The 27546-nt window shown below is 43.5% G+C and overlaps 1 protein-coding gene across 8 annotated transcripts in view; it reads left to right on the top strand.

Moving 5' to 3' along the window:
* The window catches only part of DIP2C (disco interacting protein 2 homolog C), a 1002241-nt gene that overhangs the window by 618887 nt on the left and 355808 nt on the right, over positions 1 to 27546 (top strand). For 4 of the 8 annotated variants that reach the window (XM_069211176.1, XM_069211178.1, XM_069211177.1 and 1 more), the window contains one exon: positions 16402 to 16512. In XM_069211176.1, coding sequence (XP_069067277.1) covers positions 16402 to 16512 — 111 coding nt within the window. The remainder of the gene's footprint in view (positions 1 to 16401; positions 16513 to 27546) is intronic. The other 4 variants (XM_069211172.1, XM_069211173.1, XM_069211175.1 and 1 more) reach the window with 1 other exon arrangement.

Genomic DNA, 27546 nt, shown 5'->3' with positions numbered 1-27546 from the left:
TTTTAAAATTGTTTATTCAACTTTTCCCTAACTACCCTATGGTTTCGTTGGCTAAATTAAGATTATCTGCCCATCTTCTTGAACACGGGCCTTTAACTAAAAGCCTTCTAGTGTCTTAGATGCTTCCTTGTTAGAGTAAAACAGCAAACGGCCACACAAAATGTCATCTTAACTGAGATGCTCTTAACTGTCGGTGTGTTGAAGCCCCTACCCCTATTTGCCTGAGCTTGTGCCTCATGTAGTCATAGGTCCCTTTGGAGCCAAGTTAGCCCTCAGTCTTCCTCGTTAGACCCTTCTTTTGCCAGTATCTCTAAAGTAACAACCTAAACACATCAGCAAACTCATCTTTCCATATTTCCTCATTTGTTGCATTCTGAGTAGGAGCACCCAAAGACATTGTAATTCCCATGGATGATAACTTCTTTACCTTCAACCTGCAAAGCACCAATTCCTCTGCTGTTAGCGCAGGCGAAATTACTGAACCTTTCCATCATTCATACTCGTTAGATGCTCTTGTAACATTTGTATTCACAATTTGATCCTATTCCCAGTCATCCATATCCACCTCATCATAGTCGAACTCCTCATCACCCTCAGATACATCCATCCAGACTGTCTTGCTCCATAGTACTGGGGGTGGGCTGTTCACTATCTTCAGTCGTGTTAATCTCTATAAAACCGATCCTCTTTGTTGCTCCACTTGTCCGGGCGGGAGCTTCCTCTTCACTTCAGGTTCCACAAACAGCTCCATGCTTTGTCCTGTGTGGAGACTCCATCTCTGGCCTCTCATACTCGAAGTGTAAGTGATGTACCGGTGAGGCTTCCCATCTTTACAGGCTCTTGGCAGCTGAAGGCCCTTCCAGCCGCCCTGTTATACCCTACCTTCCCCCCTTTACTTTTCTCTTCTACCACACAACCCTATCTCCCTTCTGAATCCTGAGCGTCCTCCAAAAGGCCTTAAAAATTGTGCCTCCAGTGATACCTTTGTATACTTTATACGTCCCCCACCCCTGTTGCTCAGATTAGACATGATGGACTTGCCCTTTTCCTACTATACAGCACTTAATGGCCACCTCACCCGTAATTGCTCCATTGTTATTTTTTTTTGTTTATATCCTGCTCCTGAACCCTGTCAGCCACCTCAATTTGCTCCTTTATCGCAGAGTCCGATCTAGTCACTGCTATTGGATTCTGCGTTATTATGGGCGTCTCAAACTGCCTTTTGTCCATGGGTGCATCCTAGATGCTCAGCAGTTCCAAGCTGACTTGCCCCATCATGTTCTGACTGTCACCGTAGCCAGGCCAGCTAAAGAGTACCTCATGTGGGCGATCACAACCCTCTCACCCTGCTGCGTTGACACCAAAAAACTATGGCAGCCTACTTAGTACCCCCTCTACCCGCACCAGCTGTTGCCTCATTCACGAGTGGCATCTGGGCCATCCAAGGTAAGGCTGCTATTTGCCTACATTGCCTGCCTGACCGTACTGCCCAGCTGCTGGGGACATACCCCGAAGCCCCTACACCCAGGGCCCTGCACAACAATCCTACCCGTGGCCGTGGTGGTGAACATGCCAACACCACTGCGGCTGCCCGTACTCCAACTCTAGGAGGGCCTTTTAAGCACGCCTACACCTTCTCCAATAGCCCCTGATTCAAAACATCCTTCAGACTCTTTCTGAAGCACCCTCAGTGCCTCCAATACTTTATTGGATTGCTTCATAATCCTTGAAACAAACTACCTTACCACTAATACAACCAATAAAGAATACTCTACACTCCCCTATAGCACCGCTCACCTGAACAAAACTACCACCTATTTGGGCTCCACTACCATACCTTCAGCTGCTCCCAACAGCTGAAGAGCGTGTTATGCCTTTACTCTGACCCAAAGACCCACACAGACACTACCCTACACCTAGTCTGACAATCCCGGTCCCCACTTCAGCCTGGTGAAGCGGGCCGCTCCACTCACTTGGGCTGGGGGGCATTCTGTATACTCGTCCTTATTCCCCGGGCCTCACTTGCTGCTTTTCTTCCAGTGCTGTGTCTCTTCTGTATATAATGGAGACTATGCTACGAAAGTAAAGCAGTACTATCCATGTAATTGAGCTCCATTCAACCGCTTCGACTTCAAACGATTTAGAGAGGCAAGCAAGTGAGGCTTCTTCCGAAAATAACTGCGACAAGCAGGATCGCTCCCTTTTTGTCTATAAATATTTGCTGAGCGAATATACGGACTGCTGTGCGGATAATTCTGTAAATCGTGAAATACATTCATGAGGCATCAGAAATATCGTAGCAAATATCGGATATCCGTTCTCTGTAATATTGCTGCATGTAGTCGGTATGTATTTTCAAGCATGCGTTGAACAGAGAGACGGGCTAAACTGATGAAGGACAATTCCTCCTCTACGTGGTATGCTGTGAAAGCACACGCACTTCTGAGCTGTGTGAGGCAGAAACCTGCAGCTTCAGAAATCGTTTCCCATGCATTATTGATCAAACAGAAGCCTCTGGTAGACGCAGCTTCTGAGATAAAAGCGCCCCTCCACACGCACGCAGCAAGGTACATTATGGCAATATGGGTGAGAATTTCACCTCGCCCGGTTTATTGACGCCCGATCGCGCGTCCCAGCCGCAGACTGGGCCGTATTTTCTATACAGGGCTGTTCCCTTGATCCTAATGAACAGGGATAATAGACGATAACACATGGGTGCGTGAACTAGAGGCGCATGTGATAAAGTACAATAAAAGCGTGATCCTGTTTATAGCCATGGCCGTCGTTGAGTGCATTTGGTTTGCACTGATCACGCGCACAGGCCGTGGGCAGACGCAGCCATCCCTGCGGGTTCATGTCACACTTGGAGACAAGGGAGGGATGTGCACCTGGGCCAAATATGGCTTTAGCTACAGGCTGCCATCTCTCCGATTCTCCAGCCGTTAAATGCCTGCTGACAGTTTCTTGGCCATTGATCATCAGGTCAATACCTCCATTAAAGAATGCATTAGCGCAGAAAGGGGTTTTTAAGGAAATCTGCATCGGCCTTTTAATCACCTTCCTTTCGTGCTGATTAATTTGTTGATTGCTTCACACTAGATTATTTGGAGTTGTTGAACTTGTGCTGCCTTTCTACTTGAAAAAAATAGTGGCCAATCCTTCCTTGAAGATACAGCTGTACCTGCAGGTTAAAATAAAACAATCAACCTTTAAAAGTCTTTGTTGCTGTGTTTGTCTTGAAACCCAACTGACTGCTTCTCATGAGAGATCTAGCACATCCTTGTGCAGGTTTTTGTCCGCTTCAGAAAATCTCTCCTTGAAGATGCTTCCATGTTGACTCTGCAGTGTGAAGTAGCTAAATAAAGCGTGGCAGGGTCTGTCCCACGAGGGGCATCCTTAATGAAGGTGGCATCAGTGTGGGTGGCACTGACACCCTAGTCCATGCCACCCACCAGCAGCAAAGTCAGCAGGTAAATGGCTGAAACTGTGCATGCACAAGGTCCATTTCAAATGGAATGTAGTCATCTCACCTAGAGTATAATTCAGATGCTCTAAACTGGCTTTTCTGGGGCTGGGGTACTGTGCATCCACAGCTCCTCTACCTTATTTTAAACTTGTAAATGGAAGAGTGTGGTCATGGACTCACATTTAAGCTACTCTTGCTTCGTCCAGACTTCTAGGTCAGGCTGGCAGCCAAAGTCAGCCACAGCCTGGATAGCGAGTAAGGAATTGAGCATGGTTGGCGAGTAGGGGAATCAGCCAGAGAGTTGGGTTGTTAAGCAAAAAGAAAACAAGTATTTGCAATGCAATAGGTCTTGCATTTTTTTGAGTTAGAGCTATTGACATTGTGAATTAATAACTGGACTTTTCTTTCCACATAAGTTGATCAACCCTGCCTCATAATTTCGTCATTTCCTGCCATATAAGTCCAGTGAGCCAGCATTTATCTGAAGCACTTCCTGTTACCTTCTTCCTCTATCTTGAAACATATACAATTATCATATAAACCTTAATCAGAAATAAACTTTTGACATAGAGTGTAATGCTCAAAACACCATTATTAAAATATCATTTTGGACATATTGGAGGGTGAAAGGAAAGAGGGAGTCAGGAGTAAAATGTAGAGGGCAAGTTGAGTAGTAACTGTGTCATGGGCCTTGGAGTAAGAAAGGAAAATGGTTGACTGGAATTTCGGTAGGAAAATACAGCAGTAATTGGAGTTGAATGAGGTCCGTAGGACTCTGGGCCCCAGTGCCACTGCACCTGTTGCTTCATTGATAACTAGGCCTCAGGAGAGAAAGTGGATGGGGCAGAAAAAGAGAAGCAAAAGCAATGCAACAGACAAAAGGAAGAAAGAGAACGGGGCGCAAAAAATTAAAGAAAGGAAAGAAAGAACAAGAAAATGAAAACACAACTAAGAGAAGCAATAGAGCAAACGTGTGAGACAAAAGGAAAAAGGGAAGGAAGATATCGAACTAAAGATAAAGAGGAAAGAAGTGTGAAAAGAAAGAGAAAAATTAACATTAACATTTGCTGGGTCCAAACAGAGGTGGCATGGTGGGCAAAAAAAAAAGTTGGTTTGGGATGCAGCAATTGCCAGTGGCTGAGATTACTTAAAGCAATCCATCCATCTCATTGTTGTGTATGCTTTGTAAAAAAAAAAAAAAAAAAAACAGATGGATGCCCTTATATGCACTTGTGCACACCTGATGAGGCATCTTTGAATGGCTTTAGTATTTAGAGAGACAGACATTGTTCCTTGCTGTATGTTGTGGTGGGCAAAAACAAAATGCAAATTACACTACAACAGACCAAAGGATGAAGAACGATGGTTGAAACCCCCTGTATGCTATGAACGTATTTTAAAGTATTTTTTTTGGATAAACAAAATTTCTTGGCTGAAGGCTACACCTAAATATGTGGTAGGCTCTTCGGCTGCAGTGTAACAAAAGTGCCACATTATTGGTGCAAATTTGGCAGTAGGTTTTCTTTTTCTAATTTAATTTTTTGTTCAACTTTCTCACATAAATGTGTTTTTCAAATATTTTTCTATTGCATCGAATTACATATTTCTTAATAAGGATATTAATTTGCAAATATTTTAATCTTTCAGCAATATTAAAACTTGGAACTAATATAAAAACTTAAAGAAACCCATGCACATCAACGTTCATTTTCGATAAAACAGAGTTAAATTACTCCAGTCATTGGAAATTCGTTCCACAGTTTTCAAGTTCCTTAGTTGTCAAATAAAAACAACCAGTGTTAGTTTCTACAAGATTGAATAAAGAGTCATCACATCAGTAACTTTCAGCGTTATCTTGAAAAAGATTTGTTTAGCCCTTTTTCACAAAAAACATCATGTGAGACAAACAAACAGCTTCTTCAGTACACTCTCGGTAACATTAAACTAACAAGTATATTTCTTGTTTCCACTGGGCTGTTTACCCTTGCCCGTGCTCCTCTTTTGATATGACGACTCTCTTTGCAGTGTTTTATTGTTGGAATGCAGCAATAAAATGGTGTGCATATTTTGTGTGTTGTGAGTGGACAAGTAACTGAAGGTGTTATTAGGAGCTACGTGCACACGAAGGTCTCTTGTGTGCAGACAAAAGACCAAGCAGAGGGAATAATAATTAACAGGATAAATGTGAAACTTCTAGGCCTTATGGAATGTTCCATGACTAGCTAGTTGCAGAGTCGGAATAATCCAATACCAAGCTGGCAAGCAGAAACAGAATAGGCCAGCCTCCAAGACAAGAGTGTCCTGAGATGGGAGGCGGAGAACAAGGTGAGAGGGCCAGAACACAATATGTAAGGTGGTACACACCCTTAGTTGCTTTAGAAAATGCCTTGTGGTCTACTTCCAAGAAAAGCGTGATGAGCCAAGCACAATGCTGCAGAAATTGTTGCGACTGGGGAGGCAATGAAGTGAACATGGTCAAACTTGTGAAGTGCAGAAATTACGTCTGACTGCCATCTTCAGAACCCTGTGAAGCGTTTGCATTGCAACTACTGGGAGCTGCAGGTAAAGGGTATTAGCATAGTCTAGTGTGTTGAGGAGCCTTGCACCTACCACTGAAGCCCACAGGTGCTGCTGAGAGAAAAAGAGAAGGATCTTTTTCAATAGTCTCATCTGGTGGAAAGATGACAAGACCACTGCGTCCACCCGGCCACCCATAGACAGCTCCTTATTGAAGTGGAAGGCAAGGTTTTTTTTTTTTAATCTTGACGTCCAGGGGTCAGGTTGGAGTTCATCTCACTGTGCCATAGGTTATGTTTGAGAGTTCTGTGTCTTGCTGGTAGGGACCTTCAGCAGGCTTTCAGGTGTCTGGATGGCAGCTAGACAGGACTAATGTTTTTGCTGAAGCTCAGCCTGGAGGTGATTGAAGCACAGGATCAGCTAGGAGTCCCTCACTAGTGACAATGAGCAGTGCTTAGTAGAAGCATATAGCTAAACGTCAACAGATCAGTCACTCTGTTTCATTCGGATTATCAAGTCAGAGTAACAAAAAAGTAGCACAGGTATTAAAGTATGCAGTTCTTAGGTTATTTGTTATTAGCTGACTTGCTTCTAGGCAGTGGAAATAAATTAAAAACAGATTTGCCATTGAAGATGTAGTAGTTTAAGTATCCCAGTATCTAGTTAAACTTGAAACTGCTATAACAGTGTTTCCCGCACTTTACAGAACCAAGACCCAATTTTAAGAACACCACATTTTCGTGATCCACCTAACTTAAATGGACATGAGGTGGAGCAAGATTTTTTAACACAATGACAGGAATTGTTTTTAAACGTCAGACCCTTCGCCACGCCCTTTATTATCAGACTGTGGCCAAGATATGCACTGCCCATGAAAGTGACAGATAGTGAACTGCAGTGGAGTCTAGAGCTGGAACATTTTTCACTCACAGTGGAGTGCTGGTTGTTTCTAAAAATCACAAGGCTTCTGACAAATCTTGATGTTGATACCAGTGATTCTAGAACAAATGAGAAACTCCTTCTTGAGCAGAGTATGGCAGTAAGGCCTTGTGTTCTTTTTTTGTGTTAAATGTGTTCATTTTAGTGCATTGGGGTTCAGAGTGACATCATAGACAACTTGAGCTTCGATCCTATCTATTTGAAGCCACTAAATACAGCCCCTTAATACACTGTTCCCAATCCATAATTCTATGTATTTACACCATATTCTAGAGTGATCATTTCCCCAAGTGCAATCTAATGCATATTTTACCCTGGGTACTTGTGACCAGGACCTGAGAGATGAAGTTGCTCTATATAAGGTAAATAGATGAGGTGGAGCAGAATAAGTTTTTGCGTCTAAGGGGGACTCGGAGCTGCTTGCAGAAGCCATGGAATTGAAGACTGAAAAGGTAAAGTTAAAAACATTGAAGGGCCCCATATATATCCTCTTTGACAGTGGTGCAGCAGATTCCCCTCTGGTAGGTAAAGAAATGCTGAGCTTAGATGTCTGTTACAGCAATGTTCTTTGGTGTCTCACCTACTGTTAAATTAAATAAAGAAACTAATAACAAAGTACAAGAATCTGATCAAATGGCAACAAAAAATCATGTACAGCAACTGAGACATATTGATCAAGCTATGCAAGAAAGAAATATCACCATCTGAAAACTAGATGCTACAGCAGTAGATAAGGCTGGGAAGACAATACTATTATTTAATTATTTAGGAGACTTAGATCACTTAGTCACCTTTTGTTCTTTCAGAACACTGAAACTGAGCGTGTATGCTTAAGACACATGAAGGCACTTTATGGGCAGTATTGTACCAGCGAGACACTCTTTCCTGTTAAACGGAGGAGCGAATTGAATAAGACTGCTTGGAACCAATGATCCTCGTCCAAGGTCTATTAGAACATTGAAATGTTGGGAGGTCCATTGAAAACAATGGAGTGCTTTGGGCTTCTAATGGTTGGTAGGAGCCCAGATCTCCAACATTTCAATGTTTTCATTCACACCTGTTGCTGTGAACAAAGCCCTCTTGGAGTCTGAGGTGATTTCAGTCCCCTCGGGCTCGTGAGACCTTTGTTTTATTCATTAGAACATTCTACCCTCTAGTTGCAGAATAATGTTATAGCCTTAAAGCCCTCAGTAGCTGGGTTATGCCTGCATTAAAGTCCCGCTCCCTAATTAAAGGCCCTTTCGAAAGGGCCTTTAATGCTGGAGCAGGGCTTTAAGGCTATAGTATCCTAAAGAAATACTGGCCTGGCTGGCCTCCACAATGTAGATTTGAATAGCTTCCGCTACTGGTGGACTGCAATTATTTTTTGCCACTGATTACAAAGACATGCTTCATATCTTGATTAGAAAAGACAATACCAGTGCCAGTTTACAATAAACAAAAAACGCATGGTCCTTCAAAATGCTCTCTGTTGACCCAGTCGTGAAAATTTTTGCAAAGGCTATATTGAAGCATTTTCAGGAAAGGGTCTAAAAAACCCAAATAGTATTTACTTACAGACTGATAGTTGTAAGCATTCCTCCACTACACGTCGGAGTGGCTTTGTTACTAATGGTAGTAGAGCTTTGGAAACAGTTGTTATGCCACTCTACTGCAAATTGACTCTTTTGAACCAGCATTCGACAATTTTATTATACTTAAGCTGAAATAGAAATCCACAGAGTTGGATTAAGGAGCAAGGTACTAGCAATGGCTCTACCGTTTGATCTTCTAAATTTTATAACTGCACTGCAGGTGACACTTCGGTGTATCTGAGAACCAGGGCGGAAGGCGTTCTCTACTTGGGCAAACTGGAACTGAAGTTAAAAAGGAAAGTGTATTTCAGAGAGTGATTAGCTTCTCTAGAGCTCAGCCTAGTTATTCTTGGGGGGGGGGGGCGAAATTCCTGTTATGATAACACAATCTCGCATTATGCTTATTAGTTGAAATCCTTGAAATTGTGCCATTGTCCTAGTGGTGTAATTATGAGTGCCTGTTATTTGTGGCACGTGAGATTTTTTGCACTTTCTGAGAGCAAAAATGCGTTCTCACTGCTCAAATAGACTCGAGTACGAATTTCTGCAGTATGTCTAGTTTTTTTAATGAATTTTGTTTAATTATGTTAAAGCAAATTATGGGGATTAATCACACTAGTAGTTTATTCCAGGGTTTAGCGCCCACTAGCGAGAGAATGACACAACTCCTTCAGTGTGCTTGCGGTGAAAATGCCAGCGATGTGCTTGTTGGTAGTTTTCTTCCTTCGTTGTGCTAGCCTGTTAATATAGACTTTGATTGTTATGACAAATTTGAGTCCAGTGTCGCCAGCCGTCCAAATGTGAAACTTTGTCTTCTTGATCACGTTAGCACGAGTTTAAGTAAAGCTCACTAAAGCTGTTGCGAAGCCTTTCGACTGAGTTAGTCTGAACTTTGGGCCATATGTATCAGAGGATTTTGCATTCACAAACGCTGTGAATCGCAAAATTCCACTGTTTGCTAATGCAAAATCGCCTTTCGTGATTTATGAAAGGAATTCGCAGTTCAATTTTAAGGAATCGCAAAAATAGCAATTCCTTAAAATTGCGACTCCCTAAATAGGTAATCGCAAATAGGGAATACCTATTTGCGATTACCTATTCACATGTATCATGCATTTCCTAAATGCGAATTTGGCATTTTGGAAATGCAATTACCACAAACTCAAGTTTGATAGTAAGCATGTGCAATTTTTAAAAATGCATTACAAATGCATTTTTAAAAATGACATGTAGCGCACGTGTGCGCTTTACATGTCCACAAACATGTTTGTTGGGATGCATCAAAATGGGCCTTAGGCCCCAAGCACCCTGGGGTTTGCATTACCTAATTTGCGAATTCTTAACAGGAATTCCCAAATAAGGTAATGCAAACCTATTTGCGCCTATGGGCCTATACCCATAGGAATGAATGGAGTCCCATTCCCTAATTGCGATTCGGTAATAGCGTTTGCGACTTTTAAGAAATCGCTATTACTGAATCGCAATTTTCATACATCCCATTTTGCATTTCTTAAATAGCGATTTCTTAAAAATCGCTATTTAGGAAATACAAACCGGGATGATGATACATCTAGCACTTGGGGCCAGATGTAGCAAAGTTGGAAATTGCGACTTGCAATTTGCGAGTCGGAGGGACTCGCAAATTGCAAGTCGCAATTTTCAATGCCGAACGGTATCTCAGACACCGTCTGCGAGTCGCTATGGGTTCGCAAAGACCCACCTCATTAATATTAATGAGGTGGGTCGCAAATTGCGGCCCCATAGCGACTATAGGCACTCGCTAACATGGAGGCCTGCTGTAGTCAGCAGACCTCCATGTTCGTGACTGCTTTTCAATAAAGCAGTTTTTTTTTTTTGTTTTTTTTAAGTGTAGCCCGTTTTCCTTAAAGGAAAACGAGCTGCACTTAAAAAAAAAAAAAACGAAACCTTTAGTTTCGGTATTTTTTCAGGGCAGGTAGTGGTCCCTTGGACCACTACCTACCCTGAAAAAATAATTTGTGGTCCATTCACAAAGGGGAAGGGGTCCCATGGGGGCCCCTTCCAATTTGCGAGTGGGTTACCATCCACTTGAAGTGGATGGTAACTGCGACACCATTTGCGACCGCATATGCGGTCGCAAATGGTATTGCATACCACTCCGAATCGCAAATAGGAAGGGAACACCCCTTCCTATTTGCGATTCTGAAATGCATATTGCGAGTCGGTCCCGACTCGCAATATGCATTTCTGCATGGCAAAGAGGCATTTGCGCCTCGCAAACGGCAATTTTCGCAGTTTGCGACGCGCAAATCCTTTGCTACATCTGGCCCTAAATCTCATACACTTTTACCTCAGCCATCCCTCAGCTCTCGCGAATAGGTCAAATTGCATTTTTCCTAATTCGGTGTTATCGGATATTTGGACACTAAAAAGTTTGGCTGCTTCCCTTCCCTGTGGATTATCATCTATTTTAGTGCCAGCATGCTCCTGCTAAGATTTGTCCCCGAACAGACACTTTTAATTAAACAATAATCTTTAATGGGTGTCTCACACTGTTAGTTAATGCCTTTGCCCAGAGGGCACAGATTCTGTGCTGTTTTTAGTATTTCTTCTTTACCACCGCACACTGTGGTTCCAAGGGCTTAATGCACAGCACGGAATTAGCAAGAGAGAAAAAGAAAGGATCATACCCACTGTGCCAGTTTTTAAAACCCTGCCACTCATAGGACTACTGAAAGTGGCAAGGAAAAATACACGAGTGCGCGCTGTTTTTTTTTTTTTTTTTTTTAGACATTCAGAATTCCTATAGCCTAATACATATCCTGCCTTCTGCAGCGATTCTTAATTATGTGTTGTAAGGCTGACGGCCATTTCCAGGTTGAAATTATTAGTTCTCATACTTAGTGTGTGAATCAGAGATTCATCTGAAATGTTATTTTAGCAAGATGTTAGACGTTTTCTTTTGTCTGGGAGCAAATTGCAGTTCTCACTCGTTCTCAGTCTAAAATAAAGCTGCCGAGATTATAGTGAAGGCACATTTCTCTTGCAGGGTGGCTTTCTTATGTGTAAATTATACTGCAAAAAGACACTCTTTTTAGAAGTTCAGTGGTCTTGATGTTAAGTTGTTATTATGCTTATGATAGTGACAGCGGCTGTGTATCAACAAACTTCAACATAGCGCACTGGTGTGACCTGTTGTCTTTTATAAACGTGTTTTTTTTCTTCCTCTTTGCTGCAGTATTAAAGATAAACTGATTTTAAAAAAAAAAAATGTTTTTCTCTTACTTCAGCAAACCTTGAATGGTTCTGGTAATGTCAACAAGTCTGTTGTTTAGCCATTCACTTCCCGTTTTGATCTTCATATACAAAAGTCTGTTCTTTGTGCGGTTACCAGACCACATGAACACGACTGATGTTTGGCATCAAGTTTTTCTATTAGTTTGTGTAACTTTGGACATCAGATAGTTACTCTAATAGTAAACTGCCGGGCACTTGATGCCCATTACTGATATATATATATATATATATATGTGTGTGTGTGTGTGTGTGTGTGTGTGTGTGTGTGTGTGTGTGTGTGTGTGTGTATATATATATATATATATATATATATGTGTGTGTGTGTGTGTATACATATATCCATTCCCTACTGGCAGTCACCATCAATCCATTCCCTACTGGCAGTCACCAGTTATACCTAGAACCTAGTTTCCATAGGAAGTGCGTTTTTTGTTTTGCAAATAACTTTGGCGGTGCGTGACAAATTTTCAAGAAAGTTTCGAAACGTATACTTTGGTCAGTTCAGCTGCTGTCTTGAAAGTTTTGGTGTGGTTGGTCAAGTGGGACATGAGAAAAAGGGGGGTCCCGAAAACGCATTTTCCCCATTCATTTTTCCATAGGGTCTTTAGACATGCCTACAGCCTAAACCGCTGAACGGAACTAAACCAGATTTGGAGGAAAGATCCTGTTCCGCAGATTGTGCTTTTTGTGATTTGTTGTAAATTAGTTCAGTAGTTTTGGAGATATTAAAAGTTAAAAAATATAGATATCTTAGGACCCAGTTCCACTACGGATTGATCCGCTTAGAGAAGCCCTGGGGACCACCACCTCACTGGGGCTTATTAATTACCGTATTTTCCGCACCATAAGGCGCACCGGATTATAAGGCGCAGTCTCAATTACGGGATCTATTTCTGTACTTAACCCATACATAAGGCGCACCGTATTATAAGGCGCATGCTAAAACATACGGTCTACAAAAAAAGGTAACGGTGTTCATAGTGTTGTAAAAACTGGGCCTCGTAAGCATGTCTCTTCACTGGTGCCATTTTCGGGGGTCCTTAGACAAACAAATGTTGTTTTGCAGCATACCGGTAGTATACCTACCAGAGGAGTGGAGAAGGTAAACATACGTACTGTACGTATTACGTAATGTTCTCTGATTGGTTTATCGCTTCCAGCTTACGTAGTGTACGTATTACGTCCCTGTGTCAGCGAAAAATGGTCCGACAGTCAATCAAGCAAAGCGCTTACCAAAGTCGCACAACAACATTTTTACAGATTTTGGAACTCAGTGCACACATAAGGCGCACCGGATTATAAGACGCACGGTCAATTTTTGAGAAAATGTAAGGCTCCTAGATGCGCCTTATAGTGCGGAAAATACAGTATATGTAAGTGCCTACCATCGGGAGGTAGCTGTTTGCTTCTGCTTGGCGGGAGCTGAAAGCTCCCACCAAGCAAAAGCAAACATTACTGCACTTTAAGCAAGCAATGGCTGTTAAACAGTTTCTGCATGCTAAAAGCGGAGTTTTCGTCTCTTTCCCTGCATGCAATTATGTGTGCAGGGAAAGAGATGAAAACATTGCTCCTGCAAGCAGGCATCTACTATTTAAAGCAGCTCCCTGCTTGTCGGAGCAGTGCCGGGGTTCGCAGGAAGCGGGGAGCCGGCTAGGACCGCAGGGCCTTCAGGCTCCCCCTGCGGTCCTGTGCTTTCACCAAGCATCTTGCTTGTGTGCCGCTTTGAAGTAGTTCTATGGAGAGACCATTGCAATAACAATAGCAATGGTCTCTCCATAGAATGACTTAAAGCAGCATACAAGCAAGATATTTGGTGCAAATGTTATAATGAGGTTTTGATGCACAACAGAACAGAGTCGTCTGGCCTACTGGTAAAGCTGTTGGACTGTCACTCAGTAGGTTGAAAGTTCAAATCTTGGTATCTCTTGGCAGTGTGGCTGTTTATTTATTTGTGTTTAGAATATTAAACATTCCTAGTAATGGAACTTTTATGTCATTTTCTACCATCACCATATATGGGTTGAATCTCTTGGAGATATTTGGACACTGCACACTAAGGAGTCATCTGTGGCCTAGTAGTTTATGTTTCAGACCCTCACACAGAAGGTTGAGGGTTCCAGTCTAGGTGTCTCAGTTGTCTTGTCTCAGCTTTAAATTCTTTTAAACTTCAAAAATGTAAGGTACATACTGAAAGGTGATCTCACTTTTTTTTTTACTTGTCAAATACATTTTTTGCTATTTTTCTGAACATTTTTCATTGTAAGTGGCACAGGGATGGGTGGTTATAGGTGGTTGGCCTGTGGCCAACCCTTGGCACACACGGCCAAAGGCCGTGCGTGATGCGAGGTTGAGCGGATGTAGGGGGTTGGCTGCACGGCCTGGCTGTAGGACAGGCCCTGCAGCCAACCATCACCACGTACGGCCAATATCCATGCATAGCGCAGGATTGGCTGGTTATAGGAGGTTGTCTGCAAGGCCTGGCCTGTGGCCAACCCCCACCTCGCAAGGCCATGGTTGGTTTAATGTATAGTCATTAAAATTACTTTGCGTTAAAAAAACACATTGAAATTTAATGAAAAAAACAGACTACAAGGACGCTATAGCTAGGAAATAGAATTAAGAAAACATAGGCATTCACATAAAAAAACAAAGGTTACAGGGCCATTATATTTAGGTCCATTGAATTTCAGCAGTTAGTTATTTCAAGTAACTGTAACTTTCATCCTAATGTAACTATAACCCAGTCCCTTGCCATGCACTGCTAATTACCCCAGATATTTTAGCACTCATGACAACTTTTATAACGTCATTAAAAATATCAATGAAACATTAGCAGTCAAATTACTGAAGAGAAAACTGTGCATGGCGGGGGCATGAGTTATAATTTCCCTAGGGCACGAGTTATAGTTACTTGAAATAATTCTATAACTGCTAAATTTCTCTGTTTTTGTGTGAGTAAATTCAGAACTTAAGTATAACGCTCCTGTAACCTTAGTGTTTTTTTTTTTTTTTAAGTGGAAAACAAATATATATATTACCTACTGGCGGTCGCCAGTAGGTAGTTATAGTTAGGACCATGTTTCCATAGAAAAAGTGTTTTTTGACTTGCCTATGTCTTTGGCAGCGTTTGATGAAAATTTCGACAAAAAAGTGGCCTGGTGATTCTTGTTGCACATGGTAAGTTTCGGGGTGATCCGTCAAGCGGGGACAAAGAAAAAGGGGGCTCAAAAAACATTGTGTTTCCCATATTAATTTTCATTGAACCTGTCAGCACTTCTACAGCCTGAACCACTGGACGGAATTACACTAAATTTGGCAGAAAGCTAGCTGCCGGTAAGCAGATTGTGCTTTTTGTTATTGGGTGTAAATCCGTTCAGTAATTTAGGATATATTAAAGAGCAAATACATTTGTATATCTCTAGACGCAAATAATTGGTGAAATTTGCGAATTTTTGCAATACGTGTGCGAAAATAAGGGTTGCAATTGGTTGACCACAACCTGACTAGAAAGTTGTGACTGCCATTTTATTTCACGGGACATGGTCCCCGGGGGTGAAAATTCTAATTGAAAGTGGCATAAGGGGTCATAGTGAAGGTATCCTGAACCTAGGAGTGTGAGATAGGTGTGTTTTAGGGGACAATTATAGGTTTAATATTATTTTGCGTCACAGTGTGCAATATTAGTGAAAATTTGCAAATGTTAGTGAGTTATTTGCAAAATATTTGCGATTATGGAAAAATTTGAACGAAAAAACACTCATTAATACACAAATTCATACAATCATACATGCACTCAGAGGCCCAGGTGCCCACTCACACACCCACTCATACCCACTTTCAGACCCCATCAGACATTCACACACCCACTCACACATCCACTGACAGAGACAGGCCCTGTGGCCAACCTGAGGTGTGCACGGCCAAAGGCCATGTGTGGTGCAGATTTGGGTTGTTATAAGGGCTTGGCTGCAACCCACCTTTGACCGTGCGCAGCGGGGTTGGAATATTGTATAGTAATTAAGACTACTTTACGTAAAAAAAAAAAACACACATAGAAATTCACTGAAAAAAACAAAGGTTACAGGAACGTTATAGTTAGGTTCTGAATTTACTCATACAGAACCATAGAAATTCATCAGTTATAGTTAGTTTTTTCAAGTAACTATAACCTTAACTATAATCTTATAACTATAACCTTGGCCCTAAGGTAACTATAACTCGTGCCTTCGCCATACACAGCTAATTTATCCACATATTATGTCATTGATGAGATCCTGTGTGCCATCTTTGATATCACTGCAACGTTTGCAATAACATTATTGATAAGAAAGCTGTGCATGGCAAGGGCATGAGTTATAGTTGCCTTATAGCTTGAGTTATAGTTACTTGAAAGAACTATAACTGCTGAATTTCTATGGTTTTATTCAAGTAAATTCAGAACCTAACTGTACTGTCCCTGTAACCTTTGTTTTTTTTCAGTGATGATATATTATATATGATGTATCTTCACATACAAACATTGAAAAGTTCAGAATTCGGTATCTGATTGATTAAATGGTCAATTGGAGACAAATGAAAAAATAAAATTAAAATTAAAAAGATTCATATCATCTATTTCCCTTTTTCCAGGTAGCCCTTGTATTTCCCAACAATGATCCTGCTGCTTTCATGGTTGCGTTTTACGGCTGCTTGCTGGCAGAAGTTGTTCCTGTTCCCATTGAAGTGCCACTTACCAGAAAGGTAAGACCAGTTTCATTACTAGCTCTAGTGGAAATGTCCATTGCTGCACTGTTTCAGTACAAACTTTAGTTTAACGCTGAGGTGAAATCCATTCAGTAGTGGAGAAAATGTTTCTGCTTTCAGCACATCTGCATTTCTAACACAGAATTACAAATCACTTACGGAGGAGTGTTGCATATAAGCAAGAAAAGTAATGTGCTGAATTGCAGTGAAAATATACCATTAATGCAGATAAAAATGTTACTCTTTTGGTTGATGATTTCGTAAGTAATCAGCTCCTAAAATTTCCAGTTGCTTTTTGGGAGACAACCCATTTGGAGACAAGGAAGTCAGGGTTTCCACTAGTGTTGATGGGCTGGTTATGGCAGAATAATATCAGTGAGGGAAGATTTTAAGTGCTTTCACGCAACTGAGATACATTCCAGTTGCAGACTAAACAGAAAAGGATATCTTCCCCAGTTTGGAAAGACTGAAAACTTGTGGGATGGGCACCAACAAAGCAATGCAAAAGAGACACACAGTAGGGACCTGAAAGATGACAGTGGAATTGGGCTCAATCTCACGAGGAGTAAGGTCATGCAACTATGGTCTCTAATCAGGTGAAGTGTGAACAAATTAATTGCGGTCCAGAATATCCATGAGTTTATGAAGTTGTAGCACAAGGTGAGAAGATATAGGACAAAGCACCCTAGAAAGGTCAAAACAGATCAATAGCTCAGGGAGCACAATCTGGCAATGCAGGTGATTTTTAGGTCGGAGCCCACCAGACAGCATAGCTGTCTGGTATGCTAAAGACATCTTGGGACCATTCTAAAAGTGTCCCTGGGAATACATTTGACCCATTGTTTACCATTGGCTTTCTGTTTTGTAACTTACATTTCCTTTCTTTCTATGTGCTGGCTTTATTTGTTTTAGATTGTCAAACTAGAGTTTGTCCTTTCCCGTGCCCAAACCTTATTTACAGTATCCTTTGAGTGCTCCCTTTCTGTAAACAGTCCTTTAAATCTCTTTAAATCTTGTTCTTATCTTGTCACATTTGCTGTGAATTCAAAGACAGAGGTCAAGTGATAGGTTCCATCTTCTGATTGAGCTTGGTGTTCACTTTTCTTTCTCTAACTTCAAATTCAGAGGATTTATGTGATAGTCATGGTGGCTGCAGGGGGTAATTATGATGTGTAGTAGGTACAAATATTTTCATAACATCAAAATAAAGCAATACTCTAGGCGATGACATTGCCACACATTATAGTTTGTGCTCTGTATACTTTTATCAGTAAAACCGTATGTATGTACAAATGCCATGGTAATTTCAGTTGAAGATGTGTTGTCTGTAATGGCAGTATGCTGCCACACCATGCCTACTCCACTTTACCCCACTCCACACCACTCCATGCCACTGCACTCTACTCTGCGCCACTCCACTCTATACCACGGCACACGGTCACTGCACTCTACTCTGCAACATTCCACTCTATCCCACTTCAGCCTATGTCTCTACTCTGCATCACTCTATGCCAATGCCCTCTACCCCACTCTACTCTACTGTGCACCACTAGGCTCCACGCAATGCCACTCCACACAATGCCACTCTCCTCAGCAACCCTGCACTCTATGCCGTTGCACTATGCCAGTGCACTCTACTCTGTACGGATCCACTGTACGCCACTACACTCTACCCTTCACTACTCCACTCTAACTTTAACCATTTCCCTCAAGGCTACTTCACTCTTCTCTGAAACAATCTATTCTGCACCACCCCATTCTGTCACTACAATTTATGCTGCACCACTACCCTCTGTGCCACGCTACTCTGTGCCTCAGCGTTCTACTCTAGTCACTTCTCTCAGTGCCAATGCACGCTTATACCATTTGACTCAGAAACAATGCATTCTACACTATTGCTTTCTACGCCAGTCTATTCTGCTTCACTGCACTCAGCACACCACTCTGCACCACTGTACTCTATACCGCTGCTCTCTACCCCCTCTACTCTGCACTACTGCACTCTAAACCACTCTACTATTCACCACTGCACTCTACGAGTCTGCTCTGCAACACTGCACTCTGCCACTGTACTCTGTTACTGCAGTCTACTCTGCACCACTGTTCTCTTTCCCAACATGTGACAATGCAACCTTCTTGCAACCTTGTCTTATAATGCTGCTATGTTTCATGAGAGCATGCCAGTTTGCTTTAAATGCATCCAAGAAAGTGTTGTTGTGGTTAATTGTGAGCATCTTTTATTTCGCAAGAAGTCAAAGCTCCGCTTTTGTCAGAAATAATCCTCAAGTTGTACTCTGAATCAGAAGGTGAAGCATAAACTGAGAGTGGGACTGCGAACAGTGGGTTGGAGGTGGAACAAGAGAGGATGCTGGAGGGAGGGGCTTGGGCAAAACAAATTACAGTTTAGATGTGTTCCAGATCCTCATGGGCCCATTTAAAGCAATTGTGTTCAAAGATAGTTCCAAGTCCAATTAGGACATAAAAAGATATACTTTAACTTCAAAAAGAATAGTGACAAATCTTATATAAACAAACGAACAAACTATTTAAAGTAAAAATTAAGATAGTGGAACAGAAGGTTTCTGTTAGTTCGTATTCGATCAACCTCTGTACAAAACTACGCTTGTGTTATTTTAAGAAAATTGTAAAGCGCGGCACTGTGCAACACACTGATGCCTTCATCCTGGTGGATTTCAGTGACGGTTTTGTGGGGGGCACTTGTTTGTCTTCCTGAAAATATAGGGGTTAACTGCCTCTGATTATTGTAGGGGTTTTTAGCATAGCTGCAGAAGCCTCGCCTTTGAAGTGCACCCACAGGTGCCGCCTTAAGGGGTTCGCATAGTACTCTTGTCATGGCTGCCAATTGTTTAGGTGATGAATGAGGGCTAGGTACATGATAAGCCAGAAGACTAATTCTGATAGAGACTTCTAGATTCCTTACATATTAGATAGTCTCTACCAGAAAGATTAACTAGGATTAAAAAAAAAATAGTCGTTAAGAGGCTTTTGTCTGCTGGTACATGGTTATGCAGGTTTCTCCCTGGAGTACTGACTTGAAAAAAAAAATCAGCATGAACATACGTAGCTACAGTGCTTTGGTGTGGTGGGGGGGGGGTGCATAGGTGCTTTGCAGTCGGACATGGATATCCCCTCAAGTGGTCACTCTAGAGCAGTGGTCTCCAAACTTTGTAATGCCACACTCATTCCCCCCCGACCCCCCACCCTCAGTTGAAAAATAAAAATCATTGGGCCCCCCTTCAGAATTTTTTCACAATTATTTTATAAAGATGGCAATGATTAAATATGTCTAGATGTATTTAAACCTTGCAGTTAAGTAGTTAACTTTTTAAAAACGCAATAACATGTTTCTGCTTAAAACAAAACATTGTTATTTGTGTAATGACTGTTTTGACCAGAGCTTAGCGCCCCCACCTGGGATCACTTGGGCCCCCCCAGTTTGAAGCCCCCTGCTCTTGAGGCTCTCACCTGGCCATAAGTCATTGTAAGCAAGCTTAGAACCACATTGTCTTTAAAACTAAGGGGTTCTTTGTTTGCGGGTGGCATGCTTAAGATTGAACAGTTACATTAGCATGATCGGAATCTCCAGGATCCCTTAACATATTTGTATTGGCTACCCCTTCAAAGCCTGAGCCTCGTTAGGACTAGTAAGCGTAATGTAATTTAATTCTTTTGTTAAACCATTGTGGTAATATCTCTGTGAGCTGTTTTTATTACGTCTCGCGGTCACTTCTGAAAAGAACGAAGTACAGCTCATGCCGCATGATCAATCCAAAGAGTAATGTGCGTCGAAGTTGCGATTTGCTTCCGGCACGATCTGAATTAATGTCATTGGAATGACAAGACAGCACACCGCGTGCTCCTCTCTACGCTTTGTCACACTCCTGATGGCGGGGTCTGTATGCTCCTAGACGCACGTAGGCTGCCCCTGTCGCGCACTCCTGTCGTCTCATCTCCCAGTCAGGCCAGAGACGGGCCATGCTAAGCGCGCTTTCGACGGTCGCAGTCGCCGGGACCTGTAACCCCGCGAGTTCAGCTTTGCATGCAGGAAGCAGGCCTTCATTCCAGGAGATGCCGTGAGCACGGTTCAGCTGCGAGGCGGCCTGTGTTTTTGATGGATTGCTCATTTGTTGCTCGTTAGCTTCCCTGCTCGAGGGGTTAGATTCAGACAGCGGGGAGAAATGTTGTGATTGTACAAGTACACAATGCCACACTATTTCTGATTTCTTTTCTCGCGCCGAGTGCCTAGTAATGCCAGATTGCTTTACTATTTTGCATGTCTTTAAACCAGCTATGTTATATTGCAAACAACGAAGCTGCTGCATGAAATATTTATTGGGGTTAGCATTTCCTGTTGGTACTGTTTATGGTTCATAAATAATGGTTCAAATAAAGCGCGGATTTTGCAACACTGTTGGACAATGAACGCTCTTTCATCCATTGCCCGTGTTTGAGTTCGCCTGTGCTCTGCTCTTACAAGTGTGCTCTTGCATTTTCTTGTTTGTTCTGCTCCTGTATGCTCCTATTAGTACCCCAATGTCCACTCCTCTTCTACTTGCTTCTGTATTCTCTCCCTCACTGCTATAAAAGCATTTAGCTGTCCCTCCTCTAGGGGCACCCTTAGTGCCTTCTGCTGTGTCTTCTCCTACCAGCACTCTAGTGTCTGATGTGCTTTCATTCCAGGGGAGCTTTCCTGTCCATTCCCTGTCTCTGGCGGCCCTCAACATTTTGAACAGGTGCACCACCAAGGCTGGGATTGTGCACAGCCTGATGCACCCGCATTCACAACGTTATCGAAAAGGTTGACACCTGTGTGCCTGTCTAGAGCCTAGTTACTTAAGTTTTGGCGACGATGTTCCAAATAACAATGACCTGCTAGGTCACTGCAATTTTTCAATACATGGAAAACGAATGAATAAAAGGGGAGACAGCAGCAGGATTTTCAGTGTTCTGAAATGGAATATCACCTCAGTGAGAATGATGTTGGAAATGGCATATTCACACACTCTTCCCCTATACATTCCTCTCAGTGATTTAAGCCGCTGTCTCAGACATCTGTTTGTAACCTACATGTCCTCATGCCTCAACCATTCATGTTCAGTCAGCAATGAACATTTGTACAGCTCTGCAATGCTGGATCTGTCCTGAAGAAACAAATGGTTGCGCTTATTGCCTTTAGGAGAGAGAAAAGATTGCTTTGCTGTTGCCATGCTTTCCTACTCTGTGAGGAGCTTAAGCTTGCACTGCCTTGTCCTAATTATCTGCTTATGATGATGCTACCCTAGCTGTATCTTTCATCTGAAGGTGGGAAACTTGCATGGTGTCTCTCCAAGGTGTAGCTGTTGAGTGAAGAGGACTGTTTCCACCTCTGTTTGCTCATCGCATAAAAAAAACACAAAGGGTAATTTGTATGCACTTGCAAAACATGCCCAGGCCAGTCAGAAGTGTTTTTTTTTTGGACACAGGCAGAACTAGTTGCGAGGACCTGTTCCAGAGACCATTCCAATCCCCACTTGACCAAACTGTGTGACCCAGTGCATCTACTTTTCTTCACTCTGCTTCCTTGTCAGTGCTCAACACATTTGAAAGCAATTTGAAATAATATAGTTCAGAATGTGCACTAAACAAAATCGTTTTTTGTATATGGTATAATAATATAGACTAGAATATTTCTCCATCTATAACAACTTTAAGGCAGTCAGGGGAGGTATAAGACAACGACTTGTGACTTATGTCAGTAATAAGAGTTTCATTAGGGCAGAAGGGGAAATAATGCAATATCCATCCAGGATCTGAATTGCACAATGTTTAATCAGGAAACCTGGTTTTAATCCCAGCTTCAAAGATGACCAACCAGTGTCACCCTAGGCAATTACTTTTCTCCACTGTGACTCCTTTTCAACGATCACCATGTTTGAGAGCAGCTTGAAATAGTTCTGGATGAACACTGTACAACTACCTCTGTCTTGTGCATGGTTTAATTGACTATAATGTTGTTCCATCTTTAAAAATAAAAGATTTAAATAAGAGGAAACAAGGCAATAGACTTACCTCTTGAGTCATTAATAGAATTGTCACAGCCTAAAGGTGTGATTCACTAATTTTAATAAAAGTCACTTGCAGCAGTGATAAAATATAAGGGGCTAAAGTGAAAGAATTGTGGCGTGGCCAAGATGGCGTCGGACTAAGATGGATTTGTAGTCCTTCTACCGCCCGCGCCCATCAAAACCTCATCTAGTGGCATCCCGAGCCCAAAGAGCCCCGGTCTCATCCCTGCTCCCAATCTCCCTCCACACCCCCACCCGCATGCCTATTGAACGCTTCTACAGCCACTGGGGGGGGAGGGGCGCTGCAGCGGCTCCCAGCAACATACGTCCAGGGCTCCATGCGACAATCGGACGCTTCCAGAAATAGTGGCCTCCAGGGCTGACTGCGCTCCCTTGGGTGCCTCCTGGTCCTACTGCTGTGCTCGACTGATCTGAACCTGTATTCGCTGCCGATCGCCTGGCTCGGAGGCAACTGTTCGGTCGACTGTCCCGGTCCCTGGATGGGACCTGCCCAACTCACACCTGCGATCTCCTCTCTCTGTGAAGGCTACCAGAGAATACACCTGGCTAGGGAGCAGCACCTAGCGTCCGTCCACCGCTGCACCGGTGAGAGCCAGGCAGCGCCACTGTGAACAGGGCAGAGCGGCCTCAAGATGAACTGTGGAGCAAATCGCCTGCCCGTGGCCACCCAAGGGCCCAGCCACAGGAGCCTGAAACTCGGTGAGCCCTTGCGAACTGCGTGCTACTTACCAGCACTCCCCCTGTAGTTCCGCAATAGCCCTCTGCTCAGACCATCTTTCTTGGCCTATTACTAAGCGACATGCACCAGGCCTTCCACGCATTCCTGCACAACGCCAGTGAGCTCACACTCCATTGAATAAAGATGTGCTGCATTGGCTGATTGTTGTGGCCTAAGGCCCCTCCAGAGCCGCATGCCAGTACCCCCCCACGTACCAACCCGGAGGCTTGCGAGCCTGAAAAGTGTGCCTACCCGCCCCCTAGCAGGCGCTGGAGAGGAGCAAAGCTGTGACCCCGGACTCCCCGACTAAAACAGGCTGGATAGCACAGTGGGCCTCCTAAACTTTGGCTAAAGCACGGTAGGCTTCAAATGCTGAAACAATATCGCCACTGCTTTCTGTTGGCTGGGAATAGGGTCTACCCCCCTACAGACATGACGAAACAACCCTCCTAGCGTCCGAGCCCTGTCCATCGCAAGGTAACACCTGGATATCGTAATGGGACTCTTAACTCAGCCGTCACATAGACACATCTACGTGTAAAGAGATCTCGCCGAGGTGGTCATAAGTGACCTCACCTGCACTAAATGCTCCAACGCTTCCTACCCATAGTAGGCAGCGAGACCATGGCAAGCACTCTCCCTGGCAGGACCCACCCTCAGACCCTGTGATCTGACCCTGTATTGTGCAGAACGCACACCACCGCTGAACGCAATGACTGCCTCCACTGGATGGGCCTTGGACTCACAGAGCCTCTCCTCAGCGCAGCCCTAATGGGGCATTCTCTGATTTTCCTGACACCGAGACCTTACTGGGGGCAGAGGGGGGATCCCAAGGCACAAGTCATATCCAATACATAGTGAAAAGCAACAACCTTGGCCACCTCCTTCCTCCTTTCATTGACCAGCCTGGTATCACCCTTGGCCCTACAGCCACCTGGACCTACTGTGGCGGATTAGCTCCCCAGAACCTCGTGGGGCCAACTGCTTCTTCCTTGGACAAGACATAGCCCTCATGGATCCCTCTATCCCCGCGAATATGGCCTCCTTGAAACATAAAAAAGACTAATCGGTTCAGGAGAAGCTGACTCACTCCACTCACTATTTTACTTTGCCATCCAATGGCTTCAGGAAGGTCTTAGATCGTTCCATGAAAATGATTCACAGTGCTGCTGCTGATCTACCAGCCAAAGCATTTAACCTGATTAAATCAGGGCTGCAGATTCTTAACTTTAACATAGGACCACACCAACATGTTTTAAAAAGGACTTTAAACAATTGGCTCAATTTCATGGAACAGTCTAAGATCTTCCTGAAGCCATTAAATGGCAAAGTAAAAAAAAAAAGTGGTATTATTAACAACACACCAGGGCTACATGAAATGGAAGGTGAATTGGTATAGTTTTATTCTTAACACAACTAGGATGTGTCTGAGTACAATCAAATAGGGATGCTTCCTATTTCAATATTCTGTCCTGATGATGACCCACCTGAATTAATTTCTTTGATTGAGGTCGAAACGTCAACATTGTATTAGAAAATGTGGGTTGGCTTTTGAAACATTCAGCAGGCTCACAGTACCTATGGTTATAGGTGCTTATTTGAGACCTCATGCTTTTAACCACAGTTTGGTTTTAGTTTTCATGTAAATAGCACTGCAACACTTATACTAACACATAATTCACTTACACTGCACCGTTATTCAGGAGCACCTCGATTACTTTAAATTGTGGAATTTAAGTTTCTAATAAATGTGATAAATTACTCACAATCGTCATTGGTACAGAAAGTTCTTTATGGTACAACCACTGTTGTGGAGGTTAATTCATATCCTTCCCCCGGAGGGACCAAAAAATGTTTCTGTTACATTAATCCCTTTATACAGCTGAGGTTGATACAGCCATAGACTCCTCTGCTTACTTGGACAGGTGCGACCTCACACCGCTTCCCCAATCTGAAGCGGAGGCCCTTGATAAACCTATCCGCATAGAAGAAATATTGTCACCTGTCGCCTGGCAGAAACTCATGAATTCTCTAGGTCCCAATAGCTTTACCCCACTCTTCTACAAAATCTTCTGCCCAGAACTTGCCCTGTTCCTCACAAGGATATTCAGCTCCTTTGCAGACACCAGCTCTCTCACTGACACTATGGTTGAAGTGGCTATCAAAGTGATCCCAAAGTAGAGCAAGGACCCAATTGCCTGTGGCTCCTACAGACTCATATCGCTACTTAATATAAATACTGAACTATTCACCTGAACCCCCGCATGCCTGGCGGGCCCAGATCAGGAAGGCTTTGTCCCCACCAGACAATGCAGAGACAACACAAACCGCCTCCTGCATCTAATGGACAACAGAAGGCCCTATCTATTTGAGACACTTTCTTGCTTCTGCTTCTGTCCCAAGCTGATGAGCTGGATCAATTGTGCCTACAACTTGCCCAGGGCCTTGGTCCGAGTGAACGGAGTGTCTTCCTAACCCTATCCTATTGGACGAGGAATGAGACGGGTAACCCACTGTACCACCTCCTCTTCACCCTCTAAATGGAAATCATGGCCCAGAAAATTTGAACGAAACCCAGTATCTCAGGCATCAAATTCGGCAGAGACTAACATCCCATCAGCCTGTATGTGGACAATGTGATCCTAGCCCTCTCTTAATCGCTGGTCTCACTCCCGGCTGTCGTCACTGAACCAAACAACTGTGGGACGATATCTGGCCACTGAGTAAACATGCAGAAGTCCCAGATTCTAAACCTAGTTCCCCTCGCACAGAAATCAACCCCTCACTCACAATTCCCATTCCTCTGGTCATCCACACACCTTCCATACGAGGGGATCGAACTTGCCCGTACTACCTCACAAATTGCCCACGCAAACTACACCGCCTGGATCTGGAGACAGGGTGCCCCCCTAAACTCTCCTGGATAGGCCGCGTAGCGGCAATCAGAATGACCATCCTCCGCGGTCTCTTATATCTTTATCAACCGCTTTCCCTTACCCCACCAGGGAACACACTACCTGCTCTTCAGGCAGCGATCTTTAAATTAATCTAGAGTGGGAAACCCCTGCGGTTTTCCAGACAGATATTGTACAATCCCTAGCGGAAGGGAGGACTAGCGGTCCCATGCCTTATGAAATACTTCCTAGCGGCTCAGTCGCACTTCTTAGTCAAGGGGAGTTGTCCTCTCACTGAAAAACACTGGTGCTTCATGGACTCTGGCTCCCCCACAAACATAGAGCGATAGGCCTACATTCTTCTCCCATCACCAGCTCTGTCTTTCAGATGTGGGATGCAGTTGCACTCAAGGCAGGGTTAACTTCCTTTCCCTCACCCTTGACGGCCATATGCGCGAACCCTGATTTTGCACCAGGCATGAGCCTCAATAACTTTTGCAGATGGCATACAGGGGGCTGCAAGAGGTATTATACCATTTGACTGCCTCAAAGGAGACTATGTTCTAACTGAGGCCGATAGATTACTATGTTTACAGGTCTGCCATTGGGTACTACAACCCACAGTTCAACCTCTTGCTCGGAGTCCTCTCACACCATTTGATAAATGGGTACTCCCCAACCATGACAATAAATGGTTGATCTCAGAGATCTATGCACACCTAAGCATTCAAACTCCCCTGCCTATAACACCAGGTCAGCGCCGATGGGAGGCCGAACTGGGGAGAGAACTGACAGAATTGGAGTGGGGAGACATATTTTATAGAGCCTATCACTCTGCCCACAGCTCGGCAGGCACCGAAACTGCGTACAAAATCTCCTCCTATTGGTATCTCACACTGGCTCGACTCCATTCCTGGGACTCAACGAAGGCCGCTGATTGCTGGAGGGAATGCGGCAACACGGGCATGCTACTACACCTCATGTGGCGCAGCCCAAAACTAAAACGCTTCTGGGACCATATTTAGATGATAATGATCTTGCCTTTAACACGACAATCCCTCGTTTCCCGGCATACACTATTCTAGGCCTGCCCAATCCATTAGCTTTCCCACTACGCTCCATGAAAGGGAGACAGATGGCTCTGGCTCTAGGGTCAGCCCACCCGGTAATACCATCACTCTGAGCAACAGAGAAGATATCGACTACACGTCATTGCTCACAAACTCGGGTTCCTGTTGGGAATGGAGAAACTATCCTTGGCAGCAGACCATCAGAGTTGCGATCTAGCCTCCTTCTAGGCACCTATAATCCGAATCCTCTCCTCTGATTTTAA

This window comes from Pleurodeles waltl, chromosome 10 (assembly GCF_031143425.1).
Source record: "Pleurodeles waltl isolate 20211129_DDA chromosome 10, aPleWal1.hap1.20221129, whole genome shotgun sequence".
In the NCBI taxonomy this organism is placed as follows: domain Eukaryota; kingdom Metazoa; phylum Chordata; class Amphibia; order Caudata; family Salamandridae; genus Pleurodeles; species Pleurodeles waltl.
Note: the sequence above shows the minus strand (reverse complement) of the source record. Positions and strands in the feature narration are given on the sequence as shown.